The sequence below is a fragment of the Lodderomyces beijingensis genome (genome assembly GCF_963989305.1).
Source record: "Lodderomyces beijingensis strain CBS 14171 genome assembly, chromosome: 5".
NCBI lineage: Eukaryota > Fungi > Ascomycota > Pichiomycetes > Serinales > Debaryomycetaceae > Lodderomyces > Lodderomyces beijingensis.
In genome coordinates this window covers 633,397-652,436 of record NC_089974.1, presented here as the reverse complement: position 1 = coordinate 652,436, position 19,040 = coordinate 633,397, and the positions used below count along the sequence as shown (strand labels likewise).

General features: G+C 46.9%; 6 protein-coding genes across 6 annotated transcripts; 4 read left to right on the top strand and 2 right to left on the bottom strand. All coding sequences in view use genetic code 12, as the record gives it.

Moving 5' to 3' along the window:
* Positions 1 to 504: 504 nt before the first annotated feature.
* On the top strand, positions 505 to 2,286 carry LODBEIA_P41730 (uncharacterized protein; the record flags this gene model as incomplete). Its single annotated transcript, XM_066974365.1, has 1 exon — positions 505 to 2,286. The coding sequence occupies one exon, from the start codon at positions 505 to 507 to the stop codon at positions 2,284 to 2,286; it is 1,782 nt and encodes a 593-aa protein (XP_066831111.1).
* Positions 2,287 to 2,469: 183 nt separating this feature from the next.
* On the bottom strand, positions 2,470 to 3,387 carry LODBEIA_P41720 (uncharacterized protein; the record flags this gene model as incomplete). Its single annotated transcript, XM_066974364.1, has 1 exon — positions 2,470 to 3,387. One exon carries the CDS (start codon positions 3,385 to 3,387, stop codon positions 2,470 to 2,472), a length of 918 nt encoding a protein of 305 aa, XP_066831110.1.
* Positions 3,388 to 5,777: 2,390 nt separating this feature from the next.
* Positions 5,778 to 6,902, top strand: LODBEIA_P41710 (uncharacterized protein; the record flags this gene model as incomplete). The annotated part of the gene is made up of 1 exon (XM_066974363.1): positions 5,778 to 6,902. One exon carries the CDS (start codon positions 5,778 to 5,780, stop codon positions 6,900 to 6,902), a length of 1,125 nt encoding a protein of 374 aa, XP_066831109.1.
* A 511-nt stretch (positions 6,903 to 7,413) lies between these two features.
* On the bottom strand, positions 7,414 to 10,833 carry LODBEIA_P41700 (uncharacterized protein; the record flags this gene model as incomplete). Its single annotated transcript, XM_066974362.1, has 1 exon — positions 7,414 to 10,833. One exon carries the CDS (start codon positions 10,831 to 10,833, stop codon positions 7,414 to 7,416), a length of 3,420 nt encoding a protein of 1,139 aa, XP_066831108.1.
* A 2,643-nt stretch (positions 10,834 to 13,476) lies between these two features.
* Positions 13,477 to 14,946, top strand: LODBEIA_P41690 (uncharacterized protein; the record flags this gene model as incomplete). The annotated part of the gene is made up of 1 exon (XM_066974360.1): positions 13,477 to 14,946. The coding sequence occupies one exon, from the start codon at positions 13,477 to 13,479 to the stop codon at positions 14,944 to 14,946; it is 1,470 nt and encodes a 489-aa protein (XP_066831107.1).
* A 1,466-nt stretch (positions 14,947 to 16,412) lies between these two features.
* Positions 16,413 to 18,491, top strand: LODBEIA_P41680 (uncharacterized protein; the record flags this gene model as incomplete). The annotated part of the gene is made up of 1 exon (XM_066974359.1): positions 16,413 to 18,491. The coding sequence occupies one exon, from the start codon at positions 16,413 to 16,415 to the stop codon at positions 18,489 to 18,491; it is 2,079 nt and encodes a 692-aa protein (XP_066831106.1).
* Between the last annotated feature and the right edge of the window lie 549 nt (positions 18,492 to 19,040).

The window sequence follows — 19,040 nt, the reverse complement described above, 5'->3', positions numbered from 1 at the left end:
ATGCACAGCTGGGTGGTCCAGTTAGTACAAGATACATGATGTTACATAAATCTGGGGTTTTCCCTCTGCTTTTCTTTTTCTTTTCTGTTTTTGCTTTATCTCACTGCAGAGTACGTTGGGGATATAAATTGCTCCGTTCGACCCACTTTGTTGATTCTTATGCACTTTTTTTTTTTAGTTTTTGAGACGACGAAGGAGGACTAGAAGGAAGGGCTATATATCTGAAGCACTACTGCTCTCTCTTCTCTTCTGCCACACTTTGAAAAGCTTTCTTTGTTGAGAAAACTGTCTTAAGGCCCGATTGCTCAACTTAGGTTCCTTTTCACATTCATCTTCACAGAACAACGGCTTAATCTTTCCTTTCGGTGCTACCAACTTCAGCGGCGAATTCCATCACCCCCCATCCCCGCTATTATCAATCAAGTATACCATTTAATTAGAATCTCCACCAACCAAGGCCCCATTCCCCAAGATAAAACATTAAATCAGCCTGTCAAGATGTTAATGAACCTACCGTTGGAGATCCAGATGAAGCTCCTTCACATGGTGCCGCAATCGAATCTCAAGTACGTCAACTCCCATTTCTACATTCTATATAATGACTTGTTTTACCACAAGATGAGACATGCGTTTGGCGATGACACTTTGGAGGTCGTCATCAAGGTTCTACCTTGGTTGAAGCCCTATATCAAGTCATTAGACTCCTTTAGATATGAAAATAGAATGATTATTGCCAACCGGTTGAATTTGGTTGACGATTTGGATGTTGGTGATGGCGATGAGGCATTAGATGGAACAGACGGAATAGATGGAAGGTTGAATGGAGCGAGTGGAGGAGTAAATGGACTCAATAAACTTGCAGGACTAGACAGAGTCGGTGGAGAGCTAGGCAAAGTGCATCAAGAGCTGAATCCGTTGAATGTGCAATTTATCAAGGATTCATGGAAATATGTCTATTCGATATTTAGAAACAAGAGACTATTTGCCGAGTATTCAGACTACAAGATCGACGAACCGTCCAATTACATCTATAACCATTTTGTCGAGATCAACAGAACCTATCTCCTTAGCTACTCCAAGTACGTGTGGCTTGCTCCTGGAACCTACAATTTGAACATTGGCTTGGCAGTAAAACACGGCCATGGGTTGGGCACAACAAAATTTGAGATCAAGTACAGATTAGATGACGATGATGCCGTGGAGAGCGATAGCGAGGCGACATCGAGTGCAGAACCACTACAGGAACCACTACAGGAACCACTACAGGAACCACAACAAGAGCAAGAACAGGAAGAGGCGAAAATAGTGGTTAAGCTGTTTTATCCACCCACAAACATAAACGAAATCCTACCCAAGAACCAATTTTGCTTTTTAAAAATTGGCTCATTTGAAGTGCCAGCCAGGAAAAACGCCACGACCAAGTCCAAGAACAAGTTGCGCCGCGTCGAGATCAAGATGGAGGAGATTGGCCTTTATTTGAAAAGCGGATTCCGCATCTATTTCATCGATATAAGCCAGCCTTCGCTTCTTTACGATGAGTTTGACTTGCTATACTACACCATCAATGAAACCAACTATAAACTATTCATCAACATCTTGCTCAAGAACCTATACAAGGCCATCAACTTTGTCCAGAATGGCGGGTGTTCGGACAACACCAGTATTTCGTGCGCTCCCCATGCATATGGCAAGGGCGACCCTTATCAAATATGGAACCAATACGACAAGTCCTTTTTGAAAGAGTACAACACGTCGCGTCCAGCGTCAAAGTCGGGTTCATGCACTTCAATGTCTTCACTCGTATCATCGTCGTTGTCGCACTCTTCTTCCACGTCATTGAACCAGCAACACCAGCATGTCCATTTCCACTATGATTTGCAGAAACTAGAGAACTACGCTCGATTTTATGTCAACTCGACTCGAAACACCAAGAGGTATTTCAAATTCAGCACGATTTACCAGCAGCGGCAGTTTATCAATCGATATGGCGATTATGATTTAGACTGGAAGGACGACTTGGGCGAAGAAGAACACGGTTTTAAGAAGATTAGCGAGATTGACGAAGATGGCAATGAACGGCAGAAGCAAAACTCGCAACAAGGCAATGGATCTGGCGAGAGTTTGATGCTTGGTATGGGTCTCAATGCGATTGACGAAGAAGAGGCCAGCACCCCGCGGTTGAGTATGGAAGTTGCCGGTAGCAAAAAGAGAAGATTGTCCAAGAGACGATGCCGGTACGACCGACACGGGTTGAAGTGGAAGATACCGATAATTGGAGAGTTGTAGAAGCTAACGACACTGCAATGACTGCAATGAATGAATTAACGAAAAGGTCCGGGGGGTTTAGTGGTGGGTCTAAGAACATGACGTTGCATGGATTTTAGAATCTTCTTCCTTTCAAATCAAATTCTATAAACTGGAACCTTGCTCTGCCCTCTATAAACTGCTCTATCAAGTACACCGTTCTTGTTACTCCCTTTTCAACCCATGGTTGCCCCGGTAATCAACGACTTTAGGCTCGCTCCAACCCTTCAACACCGCAGCCTCATCATCCAACAGATAAACCTCAATCTCCAAAGGTCGACAACAATCCCTCATGTCCCCCTCTTCGCCCTCTCCCGTCTCGCCCCACCCCCACAAACTCAAATCGCCACCCGGGCACGCACTAATCGCAACCAACAACTCGACCTCGGCAAACATCTCCAAATAATCTCCAGCTCGCGCAGGACACGTCTCCATGAAATACTGATCGTATTCATTCAACCCCGTCACCTGAAACACATTCAACACATCATGCACGTCCATCTCCCCCAAGCCCCAACGCGTAACGGCGCGCGTCAAGTTCAGATGGCAGTGGTAATCGTTGTCTTGCCCCAGGATCAATTTGTCGACGTAAGGATCACAGCGCGTACCCAAGGTGTCATGCACGCGCCCGCCGTGCTCATCATGCCGTGCGCCCGATGCCGCCATGGTGTCGTGCGTGATGGTGCAGAGGGGCCGCAAAAAGGGGAGGTTGGACCACAAGCGGTCGAACGTGGATAGGTGCGCTGAGTGGAGTTGACGCGTGCGCGCGGCCCAGAATCGTTCTCGGGTGTCAGCGAAGGACCAGATGTTCAAGTCGCATACTTGTGGTCCCAGGGGGGTCGTGATGCGGAAGATGGATTTGGCGGGGATGCGGACCGCGATGCCGGATCGCGGTTCGCAGCGGTGGCGCGATGCGAGGGTCTTGCGGGCGTCGTGGATCGCGGTGTAGAGGGCGCGGTTGGCGTAGAGCGGCGAGTTTTCGTGTGGGTAGTATGCTGGTTTCGGGCGCGGCAAGTTGTAGGTGGTTTTGGTGGGTGTTTGCGATGATACTGCTGACTCTGCTGTCTTTGCCTCGTGTGACATTTTTCTTTTCTTTTCAAGTGACTGGTGATAGTGAGGATGCAAGTGAGGCTATGGTGGTAGGGAAGTTGTTTTCTTTTATTTCTGGTTCAACTCGGCGCCGTTGGGCGGTTCGCAGTGGTCCATAGTCGACTCAATAGCCATTTTCCTTGTTGCACGAGATATCGCGAAGATGCGCGCCGTAGATCTCTGGCGCAAACTAATTTTGCGCTTATTGCCTAATTTGGGGTGCCACAATTGATCGTCTGGTTGGTTGGTTTTTCCCGTTGATAACTTGGGGAGGAATAGGCTAAGCGAGGACTCAAATGGTGACTGTCCTTGTTGTTTCAATCAATTGTGTTTAGGCTAGCGAGGACTCAAATGGTGACTGTCCTTGTTGTTTCAATCAATTGTGTTTAGGCTAGCGAGGACTCAAACGGTGAATGTCCTTGTTGTTTCAATCAATTGTGTTTAGGCTTTCTCGCAATCTCTCAATGGCCATGGCTAATGCACCAGGCACTGGTCACTCCCAATTCAAAGAGTTGAAAATGATGATCCAGTGATCCAGTCCGCGAGCTTCTCTACGAGTCCTTAAAAGTCTGGTGAAAAAACGAACCAGAATCATAACCAAAATCCTACGTTGTTACTTTTAATTTTGATTGCCATGCTTCAAAGTCAAAGTCCAGCCAACCGTGGACTGGATTCCGGCTCGGGTGGGTGTAAAACATACAGAATTCCTGCAGCGTCACGTGACTCACGCCAGAAGAAAAAAATAAGAGCGAAAAAATCACGTGCCGAGAGGAGGGATATCATATCGTTTCCAAAGCCCCAGCCATATTGTTTTTAACCCGCTACAAATGTTTGAATTGCCGTGGGAAGGACGGGATAAGCACTCGATTCGTTTCCGGTGGAGACCGCGGCGACGACGACGACGACGACGACGACGACGACGACGTAGGAGGGGGGAATGCTTTACTTGTAGCTGAAACTGGCTTTGGCAGGTGACCAAAAGTTATAAGATCCACCCAGAGAAACCCCGTCACTCCTCCCCACCGCACTTGCTCTACCCATCTGCCTAATAAATAGTCGAGAGTAGAACGTCATCCAACACTGTTCTGACCTTCATGAAACGTGTGAATATGGACTATGAATGCATGTGTCCATATCCAAGGGTACGAGTGTGCCAGTGCGTGTGAGGGATTGTTCCGGTATCGGCCCCACACGGGAACCGTGCCGTTTTGTACGACTTCCCCGCTTTCTTTCACGGTAGGGGCGCTCAAATATCCGGGGATAATAATTCCTGCTGCCGTTGCCCTCTTCGGCGGATTAGCCGCCAGAGAGAACCTGCCCTCGACAAAACCTTCTCGCCTAGTTTAAGGTGGCCTAAGCTGGCCTAACGGACTCAAGCTCGGAGCATGTTTGTTTTGTTTCGAGGAAAAGTATAATAAACAGGTGTCAAAAGCATGGAATAATTGTTCCTCTAGGTCTAGCGGTTGATGGATCCCGAGAACTTTTACAAGTCATGGGACCTAGGGGGATCTTCGCTAGCTTTAGCTTTAGAGCTCTACTGTGGGTGTAGTTAGTTCTCGCACGAGCGATGAAAACTTTTCCTTCTTGAGGAAACAATTGCAAGTTGAACCTGCACTCCATGCACCTTCAAACAGCGAATAACGTGTACGTGTGTGGGATACACCACGGTCAGAAGGCCAAATATCGAAACCAAAGCAGCGGTTTTCTAGCTCCTCGCGCTCTAAGCGGGAGACGACTAGGCCCAGAAAAGTCACCACCAACTGAGCTTGCTGGTTCGCCGGTTATTGCTGTTTTGCTTGCCGTTGGTGGGGCCTCGGGAGCTGCAACTGCAACTGCAACTGCAACTGTAGCAGGGACTAAAACCAAAAAAAAAAGAAAAAGCACACTCTTTCTGATTTTCTCTCAGATTAAAGCCGACCTGTCACGAACAAGTCCTCCAGTGAGGTCTCTTGGAGCAAAAACGGCCATATTTTTGAAACAAAAGGTGTAACTGTGGTAAAGGTGGGAGCCCCGTTTCCCCCCCCCCAGGAATCGAATATATAATTCAGTGTGACACAACTAAAAAACGCACTTCGCATTACACGGCATCCGCCCTTCCCTTTCTCTGGACCGTGCCCTTCCCCTTCCCCCACGCCTAAACATAAGCAGCAGGTGCAGCAGGTGCAGTAGGTGCAAAAAGGTGCAATTGGTGCGAGGTTCCTCCCGCTTCTCCTGCTCTGGCTGTACGTCTAAATTTCACCCCTCTGAAAAATTTCTTTCCGTGTCAGCAGCACTCGTTGTCTATATAAAGCTCCACATATACCCTCCCTCTTATACCTCCTCCCCCATACACTCTTTCACATACGCTAGCTCTTCAAGACTTTTTCCAGAAAATCCCCTACACCATGTACAGAGCACTTTTCCAAACAGGCAAACGCTCAACCAGCCGGTTGACGGCAGCAGCTTCTTCCCCACACGCCAAACACTTTTCCTCGCAATCGCACCTCCTCACAAACTATGGCTTTGTCGGCTTGGGCCAAATGGGCCAGCACATGGCCCGCCACATTTACGAGCAACTCGCCCCCGAGGACTCGTTGTACGTCTACGACACCGTGCCCGAGGCCGCCGCCAACTTTTACCACACCGTGACCTCGCAAACCCCGCAGCACCAAGAGCAGCTCACGGTGTTGCCCGACTTGAAGTCGTTTATCACGGGCGTCAATGGCCAGTTGGACTTTATCGTGACGATGGTGCCCGAGGGCAAGCACGTCAAGGGCGTCGTTGAAGAAATCGTCACTGCCTACGAGCAGAATGGATATTCGCCAGAGTACAGGACCACCATTATCGACTCTTCCACGATTGACATCCCCACCTCGCAGGCGGTGCACCACTATGTCAAGTCCACCTTGCCCCAGTTTGACTTTATCGACGCGCCCGTCTCGGGCGGTGTCGCTGGTGCGAGAAAGGGCACCTTGTCGTTTATGCTCTCGCGTGAAAACCACGAGGACATCTCCCCCGACCTTGTGACCCTCCTCAACAAGATGGGCAAGAATATTTTCCCGTGCGGCGTGAACCACGGCACGGGCCTCGCTGCGAAATTGGCCAACAATTATCTCCTCGCCATCACCAATCTCGCTACTGCCGACTCGTTCCAGCTCGCTAAGGCGTTTGGGTTGAACTTGCAGAATTACGCTAAGCTCGTAGCGGTATCGACTGGTAAATCGTGGGCCTCTGTAGATAACTGCCCCATTGAAGGTGTATACCCCGAGAACAACTTGCCCGCGGACGTCAAGTTCAAAGGTGGCTTCATCACCAAGTTGACGAGAAAGGATGTGGTGTTGGCTACCGACTGCGCTAAGCAGCAGCACCGTTTCTTGTTCCTTGGCGACATTGGCAGACACTGGTACGACAAGGCGTGCGAGAGACCCGATGTGGCCGAGCGCGACTTGGGCGTGCTCTATGAGTGGTTGGGCGACTTGGAGCAGAAGCCTAATGGGGATATCGTTGATGTCAAGAGGACCTCGGCTTAGATCTTACTAGATGTATTTAAAAGATACCGTTTGAAATAAAAAGAAAAAGAGAAAACAAGCACAGAGAGGAGGGAGAGAGGAGACTCTTTCTTGTAGAGAAGGTTTGTCTTGCGAGATCACTTTGTTTATCTATTTTAAAAGGTTTTTGATCGAGTCGGGGGCTGGGAAGGGGGGGACATCCCATATCATATCTAGCCTCAACTTCGAAAAAGAAATACCGCTTAATGCCGCCTAATTTTTCTCACCGGTAGCGCGTTCACCCAAAAGAAGAAAGAAGCGAGGCGGGGTTTCGGCTGATAACCTGGGGTTATTGACCAGAGACTGAACAACGGCTCGTATTTTCTTATCCCGTCGATAAGATCAACTTGGTTCATTTTCTCATGGGATGAACCATATTGGTCTCTACCCGTTCCCGTTTACCTACACTTGCAATTCCCAAAACACACTCTCTGAATAAATAGTTTGTTCTAAAGATGAACGTAAGCTTCTTAAGCTATACAATATTGTGTGTTCAGTCTATAACGTATCCGATTTTGAATCCTGGTATGTTGGCCGGCACACCGCCGGTAGCAGCACCGCCACCAGCGCCAGTACCTGCACCTCCGCCACCACCAGCACCAACAGCACCACCACCACCAACACCTCTCCGTTCACGACTCTCATTCGTCTTGTCCATGCTTCTTCCACCTTCAACTCCACGTCCCCTATTGTCGTAATAGTAGTGATGTTGACTCACTTCGTTGGAATTGACACTCGAGTGTTCTTCATTCAGATCGTCTCCCGCGGTGTCGGCGCCTCCCGCAGTGATGGCGTCGTAACTGGTTAATCCGGGCGAAGGTGAACGCGGTTTGGCGGCGGAAGTGGACGAAACTGGCAACGTGGCCAAATCGCCCTCGATTTCCTTCCCTTCCTCCTCCTCGTATTCCTCTTCTTCTTCTTCTTCTTCCTCTTCTTCATCATTGTCGCCATCATCATCATCGTCAACTAATGTGTCCTGATAATGCGTTCGCAATCTCGGGTTACGCAAATTCTTTAAACTTGCCGACTTGTGGAACTCGTCGTCGTTGTTCAAAAACTTAGCTGGTTTCAACCCATGCGGACCCACTTGGCTTGGCCTCCGCAAGGCGAGATCGTAGATGGATGACGCAATGGAATGGTTTCTTTCCTCGTCTTCGTAGAAGGATTGTGGCAATTGTTGTGATTGCTGTTGGAAAGTCAAGATGGAACTGTTGGAAAGGTTGAGGAGAGGCATCGTCTGCTCAATGGGCGCGGTGTCTGAAGTGACTGACGAAACCGACGAGGATCTCGAGGACCGGCCACCATTTACTTGGTGTTTCGATTGGAAGGATGATTGTAAAGGTGAAATTGAGGCAGGTGTTTGCTGATGTTGATGATTGCCGTTGATATTATCTTGGAGAGATATTCTTGTGGGTGATGGTGAGAGCTCGTGCCGGGTTCGGCTCCATTTACGTGCATGGTGCACGGGAGGTAACCTAGGTGAAATGGGTGAGATGGGATCATCAGCAAGATCTTCCTCATCTTGCACTGCTTCATCCTCGTTCACTTCATTTTTTGGTGGCGCGATGCTACTTCGTTTAACCTCTGACGCTTCGTCTGCTTTAAATATGGAGATTTCTGGCACAACCAGAGAGCCGCTTCTTCCGTTGATTGCCGGAGTCGTCGAGTCTGTGTGCTGTTGCTGCTGTTGTTGACTATTATTAACGCTTGCACGACGAGTAGATCCGTTCAATTGCAGAAATAACAAATCACGCACCGGTGTCACAGATCCGCCCGTCTCGGTGGTGATATTCAATCCCCTTTCTATGCCGTCTTCTCCACCGGCATGGAGAGGATTGGCGAAACTTTGCTCGCTAACCTCATCGATCCGCAAGGGACTCAAACTCAATGAGCCTTCGTCTCTCTCTTGATACGTTGGCGGATGCAATGGCCGATCACCCTCGACAAATGGTGGCGGTGCCGTCGACGGCTGTCTGATCAAGTGTATCGGTCTCTGGACAGGAGAGTTTAAAGGTGACGAAAATGTGCCGCTATGGGGCTTGGCCTGCGGCGAATTTATCGCGGTAATAATCTCCTCATCGTCTGGCTTGTACAAATTGGCCTCCAAGTGCATGTCTGCGTCTCTCTCGACACCTTCAAGGTCAAGAGTCGAATTAATGTGCTGAAACTCGATTGACCTTGCTGGCGACCCAACGTCACCGGTCAAGGCAGAGTCAAGACCAACCGAGCTGGATCTTCTGCTTCTGGCACTATTGTTAAACATGGATCTCACGACCGCTGAGGCCGAGGATGCAGAAGAGGACGAGGTTCCCGTGCCGTTTAAAACATGGTCAACGGGGATGACCTCGGGGGACAATGGGTGGTTGGAAAAGTCTGGTGGGGTTGTGGTCAGATTTGGAGGTGCCACTGGAGGCACGAGATCGTCGTATGCGGGAAGCATGGTGTTTCCGTGGGCTGCAAGTGGGGACAAAATATGCAATGGTGAGTCAATGGAGATCTCGTAATGTTTTCTCTTTGCTGGATTCTCGGGGTCAGTTTTGCTTATCCGGAGACAGATTTTAATCCAATGATGAGCCTGGATGTTCTCGTACGAGGTATCCGGGTGGATTTGAGCTCCCGGTTTGCCACTCACGTCTCGCGGCACATATAGTTGAAATTCCAACTCCTTGGGTAGAACATCATCTTCATATTGATCCAAGCCAATGTCAGATTGATCATGAGGGTTCTTTTGTAACAATGACCTCCCTTTTCTCGCCTTGTGCTCCAACAACAAGTATTTTTTGGAAGGTTCCATTCGATGCACACTTTTATTATTACAATAGTACTCGAGATTTTCCGTCAAGTAGATGCGGATTCTATGCAAGGCCACTTTACCCCACAAGGGCACAAATCTAAAGGCCAATGGTAAATATGAGTTTAGCACAACCGATTTTGCTCCAATGACAAGATCGTAGCGGATCTGGTCTTCCCAATCTCTAGTAATGACGATGGATTCGTTTTCTTCCAAATTGGATTCCGATGGCGTGCGAATAATGTTGATGGGCAATCTCCCCGAAAGATTCGATTTGAACGTGCCCGGTCTTTGAATTGAAACTTCCAAATGGTATTCCGTTGAGCCAAATGTCACTTTACAGGATTCCGGAATCGAAGGTGGAAGTGGATGTTCGAAATTGTACAAGTAGTCGCCAGGGACAAATGCCATATTGACATTTGGGTCGTTAACGCCTGGCGATATCGAAGATGTCAAGTCGCTGAGGGTACTAGCGTCAACCGAACCAATCGAGGGGGATTTCGCTCTTCGCATGAAATTGGGCGACAAGTTCCTGCTGAAGAAATTGTCATGCACCGATAACGAGTTGGAACTGTTTCTCTGGCGGATATGGCCTGACGGCGCGGGAGAGTTTGATCGCACTGCACTTAGCTCCTCAAGGTCCTGTTGATGCGGAGTGCCGTTTTTTTCAATAAAAAGATCGGCGCCGTTATTCGGTAGAATCGCGGCGGCGCCATTGGCGGCCTGGAAAAACGGCCAAGTGTGGGTGATGATGTCGTTTGACTCGTGAAACTGGTTCTTCTTTGGCGGTATACCTTCGGGCCATTCTGTCCTTTGCACGCCTTTGAACGACAAGTTGATTGCCTTGATCTTTGTAGGCTTCAATATCCTGATAAATAGGGCGCCTCGTAAAATCGTGGGTGGTCTAGACGAGTATTCCTGTTGGTCAAACCCTTGAACAAACAAGTTTTGCTCCGAGGGGACGATATATGCAGCAATAGATTGAGTCGAAGCTGTTGGTTTCTCCGGCAACGTCGGTATGAAGATGTTGGGGTTGTGCGCCGTGTTGTGGTCCTGGTTGGTCAATTGCAGGGGCGGGAACAACGGCGAGTTTGAATGCTGGTGCAGATGAAGCTGATGCATGATGTGGGGGAGACGATAAGAACGGAAAATGGAAAAGAGCCCTAATGACTACCTCGTTGAAGGCCCGGGGAAATGAGTCTTGTAAAATGTGCCCAACCGACAAATATCGTCGATGATGGAATGAAATCAAGTAAAATGAAATGAAATGAAAAAAAAAGAAAAAGAAGGAAGCCAAAAGAAAGCCAAAAGAAAGCCAAAAGAAAGCCGAAAGAAAGCCCCCAAAAGAAAAAGGGGACGGGCAGATTGGATATCAAGCGCAATCGAAAAATCTAACAAAGTTGGGGTTAATTTGGTTGATTCAATATGCCATGAATATGTGAGATGTCTCTCCTCCCTTTTTTTTTTTTTTTTTTTTTTGAACAAAAGGTGATCTCCTTTTCAAAAAAAAACGTCTCCCACAAGCGAACAAAACAAGAATTTTGAACCCTACTGAGGCAGTAGCCCACTTGAAGGTGATGGATTGGGGAGGACGAGTCGTAAAGAAAGAAGAGGCAGCGGCGAAGTGTAAAGGTTTTTTTCAATTTTTGTCCAACTCGATTCAACGCTAAAGGTGACGGCATTGGGGCTCCCGTTGGCTTTGTGGCTATTGTAAAAAGCGGAATCGGAATTTTCTTGATTGCGTTTTGAGCGCCGCGTCCAAAGTGCACGACCCGCCCTTTTCTCCGTCCGCCCCTGTAATCTCCGTCCGAAAGCACTCTTATCAGTTCCAGTAACAACCAGTAGCAGGCAGGCCGTAACGGCCATATAGCGACTAATAGAGCTAGGCCCTAACCAGACATCTATACGTATATATGACTCACTAGCGACAAGAGAACACAACGGAGTTTTTCAAACTACTCCTATATTTCCAGATTTTTCATTCTCATGCGAGTTCATGTACAGGAAGAGATGGCCATCGGAGATGCGATGTTTTCTTTATTTTTGACATATTAAATGAGAGATCAGGTGTGTTATATTTTGGTTTGTGGTTCAGTAAAGGGGCGGTTGGTATGCAATTACCCGTTGCAGGCTCAACTTTTTCCCTAGCGTTTAGAGGTGGTCGATATCCATTTATCGTGGTGTTCTTTTTTCATTTTTTTTTCGAGATTGGAAAAAGATGGAAACTTTTCGGTCTCTCTCCCCTTACTCCGGTGTTTGTAAACCAAAAGTATGTGTTATTCATGCTGTTGCAGTGGGTGCACGTCATCGCGGTGCTGAGATCGGTCAAAATTGTCAGGTGACACAATATTTGATTGCTGTCCCAGGGGTCTCCGGCCTGTCGTCTTTGCTCGTGCCCCAAAATAGAAAATATAAAACGTTAGTTGAAAACCTTTGTTTGATTAAAAAGGGGTGGCTGTGGCCCTCCACTGTCGTGGTACTTGAAAAATACGTTTATCCACCTCTCACTTGCGGTCGAGCTCGTGATGATATCGCATCTCTCTGTATATATTTTTTTTCACTCCTATTTTTTATTTTCGGTAGTTTTCTTTTTTCTTTGCAACATTACATTTGGCTCAGATGGCAGAAGATTTCCAAGCCAAAGCAAAACAGGCACACCGATAGCCGATTCCAAACCCACAACGCACAGGGTGGAAGCAACTACGATTTGCAGAGGGTTCTTTTTTTTTTTTTCTTTCTTCTTCGCCAATCTGGTAAAAAAGAACATTGAGATTTTGCGCTTTTTATTTTTAAATTGGGGGACGACCTTTAGACAGGTGCGGTGCCCTTCCGGCGAACTCTGGGCTGCTTAACTAATGAGCACGCTCTGTTCTTTTGCATATTCCATCTTGTAAGGTCCAATGGAACAATAGACGATCAATTGTTTTTCCGGCAACACAGTTTATAACAAGTTGGTATATACCATTGAAATGGGCCAGCAAAGTCCTCGATCGTGGGGCATACTCAGTCTGCCTTGATAAATGGTATAGGTTCAACGCAACTCTTTCCCCAGAGGTACCACCAGGATTGCAACATCTTTGAATTTCCGGCCGTAAAAAACTATCGTCTTCTCTACAATTTCAAGTATACTCTCAACTGTGGAAGAACTCCGTCTTATTCAACTGGTTTCACTTAAACCTCGTGTAGGAACGAAAACTGCTCTGAAAGTATCGATTTATAAATATTTTGCGCGTGAAATTGAAACAATATATGGTTGCAAGTTCTAATCAAGTAAACTGTTTTTTTTAATATTTGCAGCAAACAAGGCTTTTTCACCAAAGTCACATCTACGATACAGGGAATTTACATAGGGACTAACTGATGTCAAGTGCGAGATACTCTTCCCATGGCAAGTGGAATGTACTCAACCGGGTCGGTGTTTGAGGGCCAGAACCTGTCAAATTGTATACTCGACTCCACTCCACTCCAACTCTAAGCCTCCTTCATGTCAGCAACAACCCAGCAACAGCCTATTGTGTTACACTTGTAGACAACTCATTGCAGCTTCTTCTGCTTCAGAATAGGTCAACAATGGAGAGGGTTTTTTGTTTTGATGATGGTGGTGTCTACTCCGCAACGTTGGTCCACTATATTTAGCAAATTGCGCGCGATGACAACTGCGCCAAAAAGCGAAAAAATTTAAAAGAATCTCGAGACTCATCACGACAACATCTTCAACTCCCATTACCTAGACCTCTCTCTTTTTCCCACAAAAAAGTTAAACGAATGCTACGATATTCCACTAGATGCACATGTAGGAGGTTTTCGAGAATTCTGGTATTACATACACCACTGCTATACAGGCCGTACACAACTGAAACTACTACTACTACTACTACGACAACCCCACCACCAGTAAGATCAGCTGCCGACTTGACAAATGAGCTAGCGAATATATTCAGACCGGCACTGATTAAAGAGAAGCCTATTAGACCTTCATTATTGTGGCGGAAAAAAGGAGGAGAGTTTGACCCGCAGAGATTCCCAGACCAGGCCTCGGCCATCCATACCAGTTTAGGATGGTTCTTTATTCCACCACAATGTAATCAAAGTGCCGATAACGCCAAGGAACTAGACTTGGCTTTAGCGCAAACAGAGTTTACTCAACAGACTAACCGTGAAGAAGTCCAGAAGTTTGTATATGAATGGTGCGCAGATTGTAGCAAACAGGCGGAAAATGCACCCCAACGGAACCCCAGATCATCAATTGAACGGAAATCAAGGGAACGCAATAAGACCTTGAATGAATTGTATCAAGAGCAACTTGATTATGGCGAAAATGATAGCAACAACAACGAAAGCAAAAATGGCATAAATCATCTCGAGCCTCAAAGACTCTTGAAGCGTGCCCTCAGGGACCCCGAATTTAAATTGCGATTCAAATGCATAGATGCGACCAAGGGCAAATATGAAGTCCGGGGCTTGTTATTGGAACAAGACGTGTACAAATTCTACGAATACATCAAGAAGCAAGAGCTGAGCACTGGTGCAATCGGAAAGATTGACTCGATTAAAAAGAGCTGGGAGCAGTTAACCGGTGCTCAACAGATGGAATATGCCGAAAACTACCGCGAGTTATTATCAGATGGAAAAGCCGTGGCTGGCAAAATGGCCATCGACTTGGCATTGGCGCTAGACACGAGCCAAGTTCTCGAAGATGGGTGCTACTACCTCAAGCCTAAGCTGGTGCTACGCAAATACGCCTCGGAACTAACCATGCAAGAGCAACTGCAATTATTGCTCAACCATAAAGCTAAACGTGAAACGAGCAAGACGAAATACGACAGAATCATACCGTCATGGTCGGAACAGAAAGCTATGCGCGATGCCCACAAGGCAGAACAGGAGTTGAAAACAGCCGAAAAATTAGCTATCAAGCAAGCAGAGCTTGCTAAACGAAAAGCCGAACGACAAGCTGAGCGACAAGCTATACGCGAGGCAAAGCTAGCAGAGAAGCAAGCGGCTGCAGAAGCCAGGGCTGCCGCTAGATTGGCCAAAAAGGAAGCGGCTGCAGAAGCCAGGGCTGCCGCGAGATTAGCCAAAAAGCACGTGGCTGCAGAAGCCAGGGCTGCCGCGAGATTAGCCAAAAAGCAAGCGGCTGCAGAAGCCAGGACCGCTGCAAGATTAGCCAAAAAGCAAGCTGCTAAAGACGCAGCCAGAGAAAAGAGTGAAGATGGGAGGAATCCAAGCGAATAAAAATGGAAGCTGGTGCTGCTGCCCGAAAAAAAATTGAAAGAGAATGAAAAGCTGCGTTGAAGCAAAAAAAAAAGGAGAATCGTGATTGTACATAGACTTTTAAAGTTCAAGACTTTTCTTTCCCGGGGTGTGTGGGGGAATTTTGACCAAGAGTACGTAGAAACATGTAAATAAATCAACTTCCTCAACCTTTTGATGTGGGGGATGGATTGGCTCCTGCTTTGACCAATCAGTGCTGATGCTCTCCGTTTAACTTCTACCCCGTCTTTTCCAACAACGTCAAAAGTGTGATCAGCACAAATCCACTTGGAATTTGGTCCAAGACGAACTACTCTTTAAATTGTTCCCTCTGTTGGTAATTATCAGAACATACAACACAGCAGCCATTTAGAGAGAATCGTTAGTTGTTGACACTATCAGGAGACCACCAAAGACGATATTCATCCTTGCATTCATAGGAGAAAAGAACACACACACGCAATCCCAGATGGAGAAACTCCACGTCGTCAGCCCCTTGCTCTCCCTCTCACTCTCACTCTCGTGAACCTTTTTAGCTTTTTTCTTCCTTGCAGCCCAGATGACCAACTCAATTCAGATACTAGAGGGGTTGTAAGCGAGCTGTAGATGGGGGGGGGGGGAGCAAGTGAGCGCAAGTATAAATACACTTCGTTTTATTCCTTTCTGTTCCCATGTCGGTACAGCCATGAACAGCTAAATAACTCACGAAGAGAGCGGTTTGTTGCCAACTATAGCAATGCCGCGATGCCGATACTGCGGATACGTTACTCATAGCGATAGAGACTTGAGGTGGCACGTTTATCATTGGCACAGAGGAAGTTGATAATGTGGATGTGGTCTGGCGAGTGAATCGCGATTATGTGGGGAATATGTGAGGCAGGTGGTAAGGGGAAGGGGTGGAGCATTTTAGGCGGTATTGTTTTTGGCGGTGGACCAAGGGTCCTTCTTCTGTTTCTTTGGTGTATTTTTCTTTAACGCAATAAAATGTTGACTGACTTTTTCCATGAAAACCATACAAATTGTCTTTTTATCTCTCATTGCTTTGAGTAGGTGAGAGTGTTGTTGGCTGAAATTACGGCCCTGGGCATCTGGATATTGGCTCTGTCTTTGGCACTCTTTGCCGTTTCCAAACGGGCTGCAGATCTCGTCTGCGCAAGTCGTGAGGATCTTGACTCGAAAAAAAAAAAAAAAATAGACAAACATCGAGTATCTGTTACGTCCTAACGACTAAGCATGCTTCAAGTTTTTCAAGTGAACCAGAGATCCGAACGTAAGTGAACGTTCACTTGTAGTCTAAAATAAAGGAAGACATTGATATCAGAAGGCTCATTTTTCACAACCGCAAGCTGTCAAAGACCAAACTCATCACTAACCTCGTCCCAAAGCTAAAAGAACAAGATGTAAAGAGATACTTTGTCGCTTTGCGAATAGCGCAATCGGCACCAACTATGACCGAGGAGGCCAAGTTGGCGCAGGGCTTGAATGCATGGCACCAGAAATCGTCAAAACAAAAAAGAGACATTGGCCAAGTTTTTGAAAATGTTGTGGCTGACAGTTTGCGTAAACAACGATCCAACATGAAACAACTTGAGACTATAGAAACAGCAGAAACAGCAGAAGCAGCAGAAAAAGAGCAAGAAAGAGATGTCGATAATATTGCCATTTCTCGAGTTAAAGTCACACGACTAGGGCAAAATGACCGAGACAAGTCCGGAAGGCGGGTGCCGTATCAAACGGCCAAGTACTGGTATAATGCCGTGGCCGACGTGCGATATATCAAGCGCCCGATTTCCAGTATGCGAGCACTTCAATTTTTCACCCACTTGCAACTACAAAAAGAAAAACAAAAAGAAAATGGCAATGCTGAATTGACTTCAGTTCAAAGAGCCAAGATCATCCAAAAGTCTACGAGGACATGGGCGACGTTTCTGTCTTTTCAAAGAAATCCATTTTTCTTGATGCTCGAGTCGAATTTGTTGTTGGGGTATGATATTGACCGCGAGTATAATCTAGTCACCGTGGAGGAGAAAGATGGATATAGCTCTGTGTTGAAGAAAAGGGCAGGGATGCCCGAGCCTCGCGGTGGTGCAACAGGTGAAACCAACAAAACCAACGGCAGCGGTTCGAGGCGAGTTTATGGTATTGACCAACATGTGCCGAAGTTGAGGCTTCTTTGCATTGAGCTGACGGGTTTCACTCTTGTTGATGGATTAACCGACGTCCACCTCTGGAACTATTACTTGGGTAAGCAGTTTCGGCAACAAAAATCGGAGATTGAATTGTTTACTTGGCGCAACTACCAAAGCGATGGGGCGCAGTACGGTGAAGTTGTTCGAGAAATCGAGAAAACTTGGTTGGAAATGGATAAAGCGGGAAAGGAAAAGCTACGACTCGAATATTTGAATCTTCTCCATCAGGGTAAAGACATGTATGAGGGTGAGATTGTCGAAGTGGAATTTAAAAACAAGATGATTCAGAACCGCGCGAGGTACGTTGCTCACAAGGTTAGATTTGGCGACCCGTTTCTTCAACTTGACAAGGGGAACAGTATCCGACGGACAAATATACTGCGACAGACACAGCTACGTCTCGTCAAGAACTTGACAGTGGGGACTATTTCTATAATTGATCAGGTCAAACCTGTACACGCTTGGAATTTCTACATGTTTAAGCATTTACTGAAGTTGCAACAACGACACAGCACCACCACTAGTGACCGAGAAGGTTATTATCGCAAGCTAGTTGCTCGATGGGAAAACACCCCCGAGGAGCATGAACAATGCGCCAAGGAATACAAAAACTTGCTACTTTCAGGCCGCGATATCTACAAGGGCCGCATAATCCAACTTGCATCCAGTCAAGCTGTTCACGAGATGTGGGGACGACCAGTTCAGCAAGTTTACGAGAGCGGCCGATCAAAGAGACTCGAGCCCCTTGCGATGCTTGTTCATCCTCAAACTGGGAAAGTGGAGATCCTCAGTCGAATAACCGCGGACCATGCCTTCAACTACTATTTGGCAAAGAGATTGAACGAGTTGGACGAGACTCACAACTTGCCAAAGCGGAATACGCTAATACCAGACTTGGAATTGGAGTGGCTGCGAAAGTCCAAAGACGAGATGCAAACTTTGGCGTTGGAGTATCGACAACTTCTCCAAAGCGGGCAGGATTACCTCGAAGGGAAACTAGTGCCTCTTGAACAAAAACAGGAGCGGTGCGACCAAATGAGAATGCTACGGGGCCGTGGCACCAAAGCCGCGTTGCGATCGCCACTGGAGACACTTTGGGCGGCGGAACAACAAGCAAAAAGGAACGGCCAGGCGTGGCAATATTACAAATACGCGAGAATACAGTTTGACCACGTCCACGACGTAGACGAAATCACCAAGGAATGGGATGAGATGAGCATTGATGAAAAGAATGACGTTTACGAGAGTTATAAAATGTTGGAGTCGAGTGGTAAGGTGTTGATCAACGGTGAGTTGGTCACTACCAATAGTAGCTTGAACGCGGTGACGCTGCTGTAAAAATAAAAAAAAAAATAGAAAAAAAAATGAAAAAGAGGAAAGTTACGAAAATTATAGACGAATGTGTAACATGATGGTGGTTTCTCTGTTGACTAGTGACTGGGCATATAACGTTGATTTTGAAAGGTCCACGTATAATTTGTTGCCTTGCCCCTTAGCTGTCCCGCGCGTCACGTGATATAACCACTCGCACTGAAACTTTCATTTCCCGTTCCGATGGCCTCGGCTCTTCCCCTCCCCACATTCCTGTTAAGACAGGGTTCCTTTTACCCGCAGCAGCCGTTGGCTCGCGTCCAAATTAGGCAACTTTAGACGCCCACAATCAACCACGACGCTACCAACTGTCAATGCTTCTTTTTTTTTTTTGTTTGCCAATTTCACATTCAGTTTGGGAATGGAGATATTTGGATTTCAGACGGAATCAACCGTACATACTTCTCTTGCTTTCCCACAGTCAAAACCGACAAACCACACACTTTCAACTGTTTTACTGGTCAAAACCCCAATCTGGTCTGAAAGTTAAGACAGAGCACACAGACGTATACACAC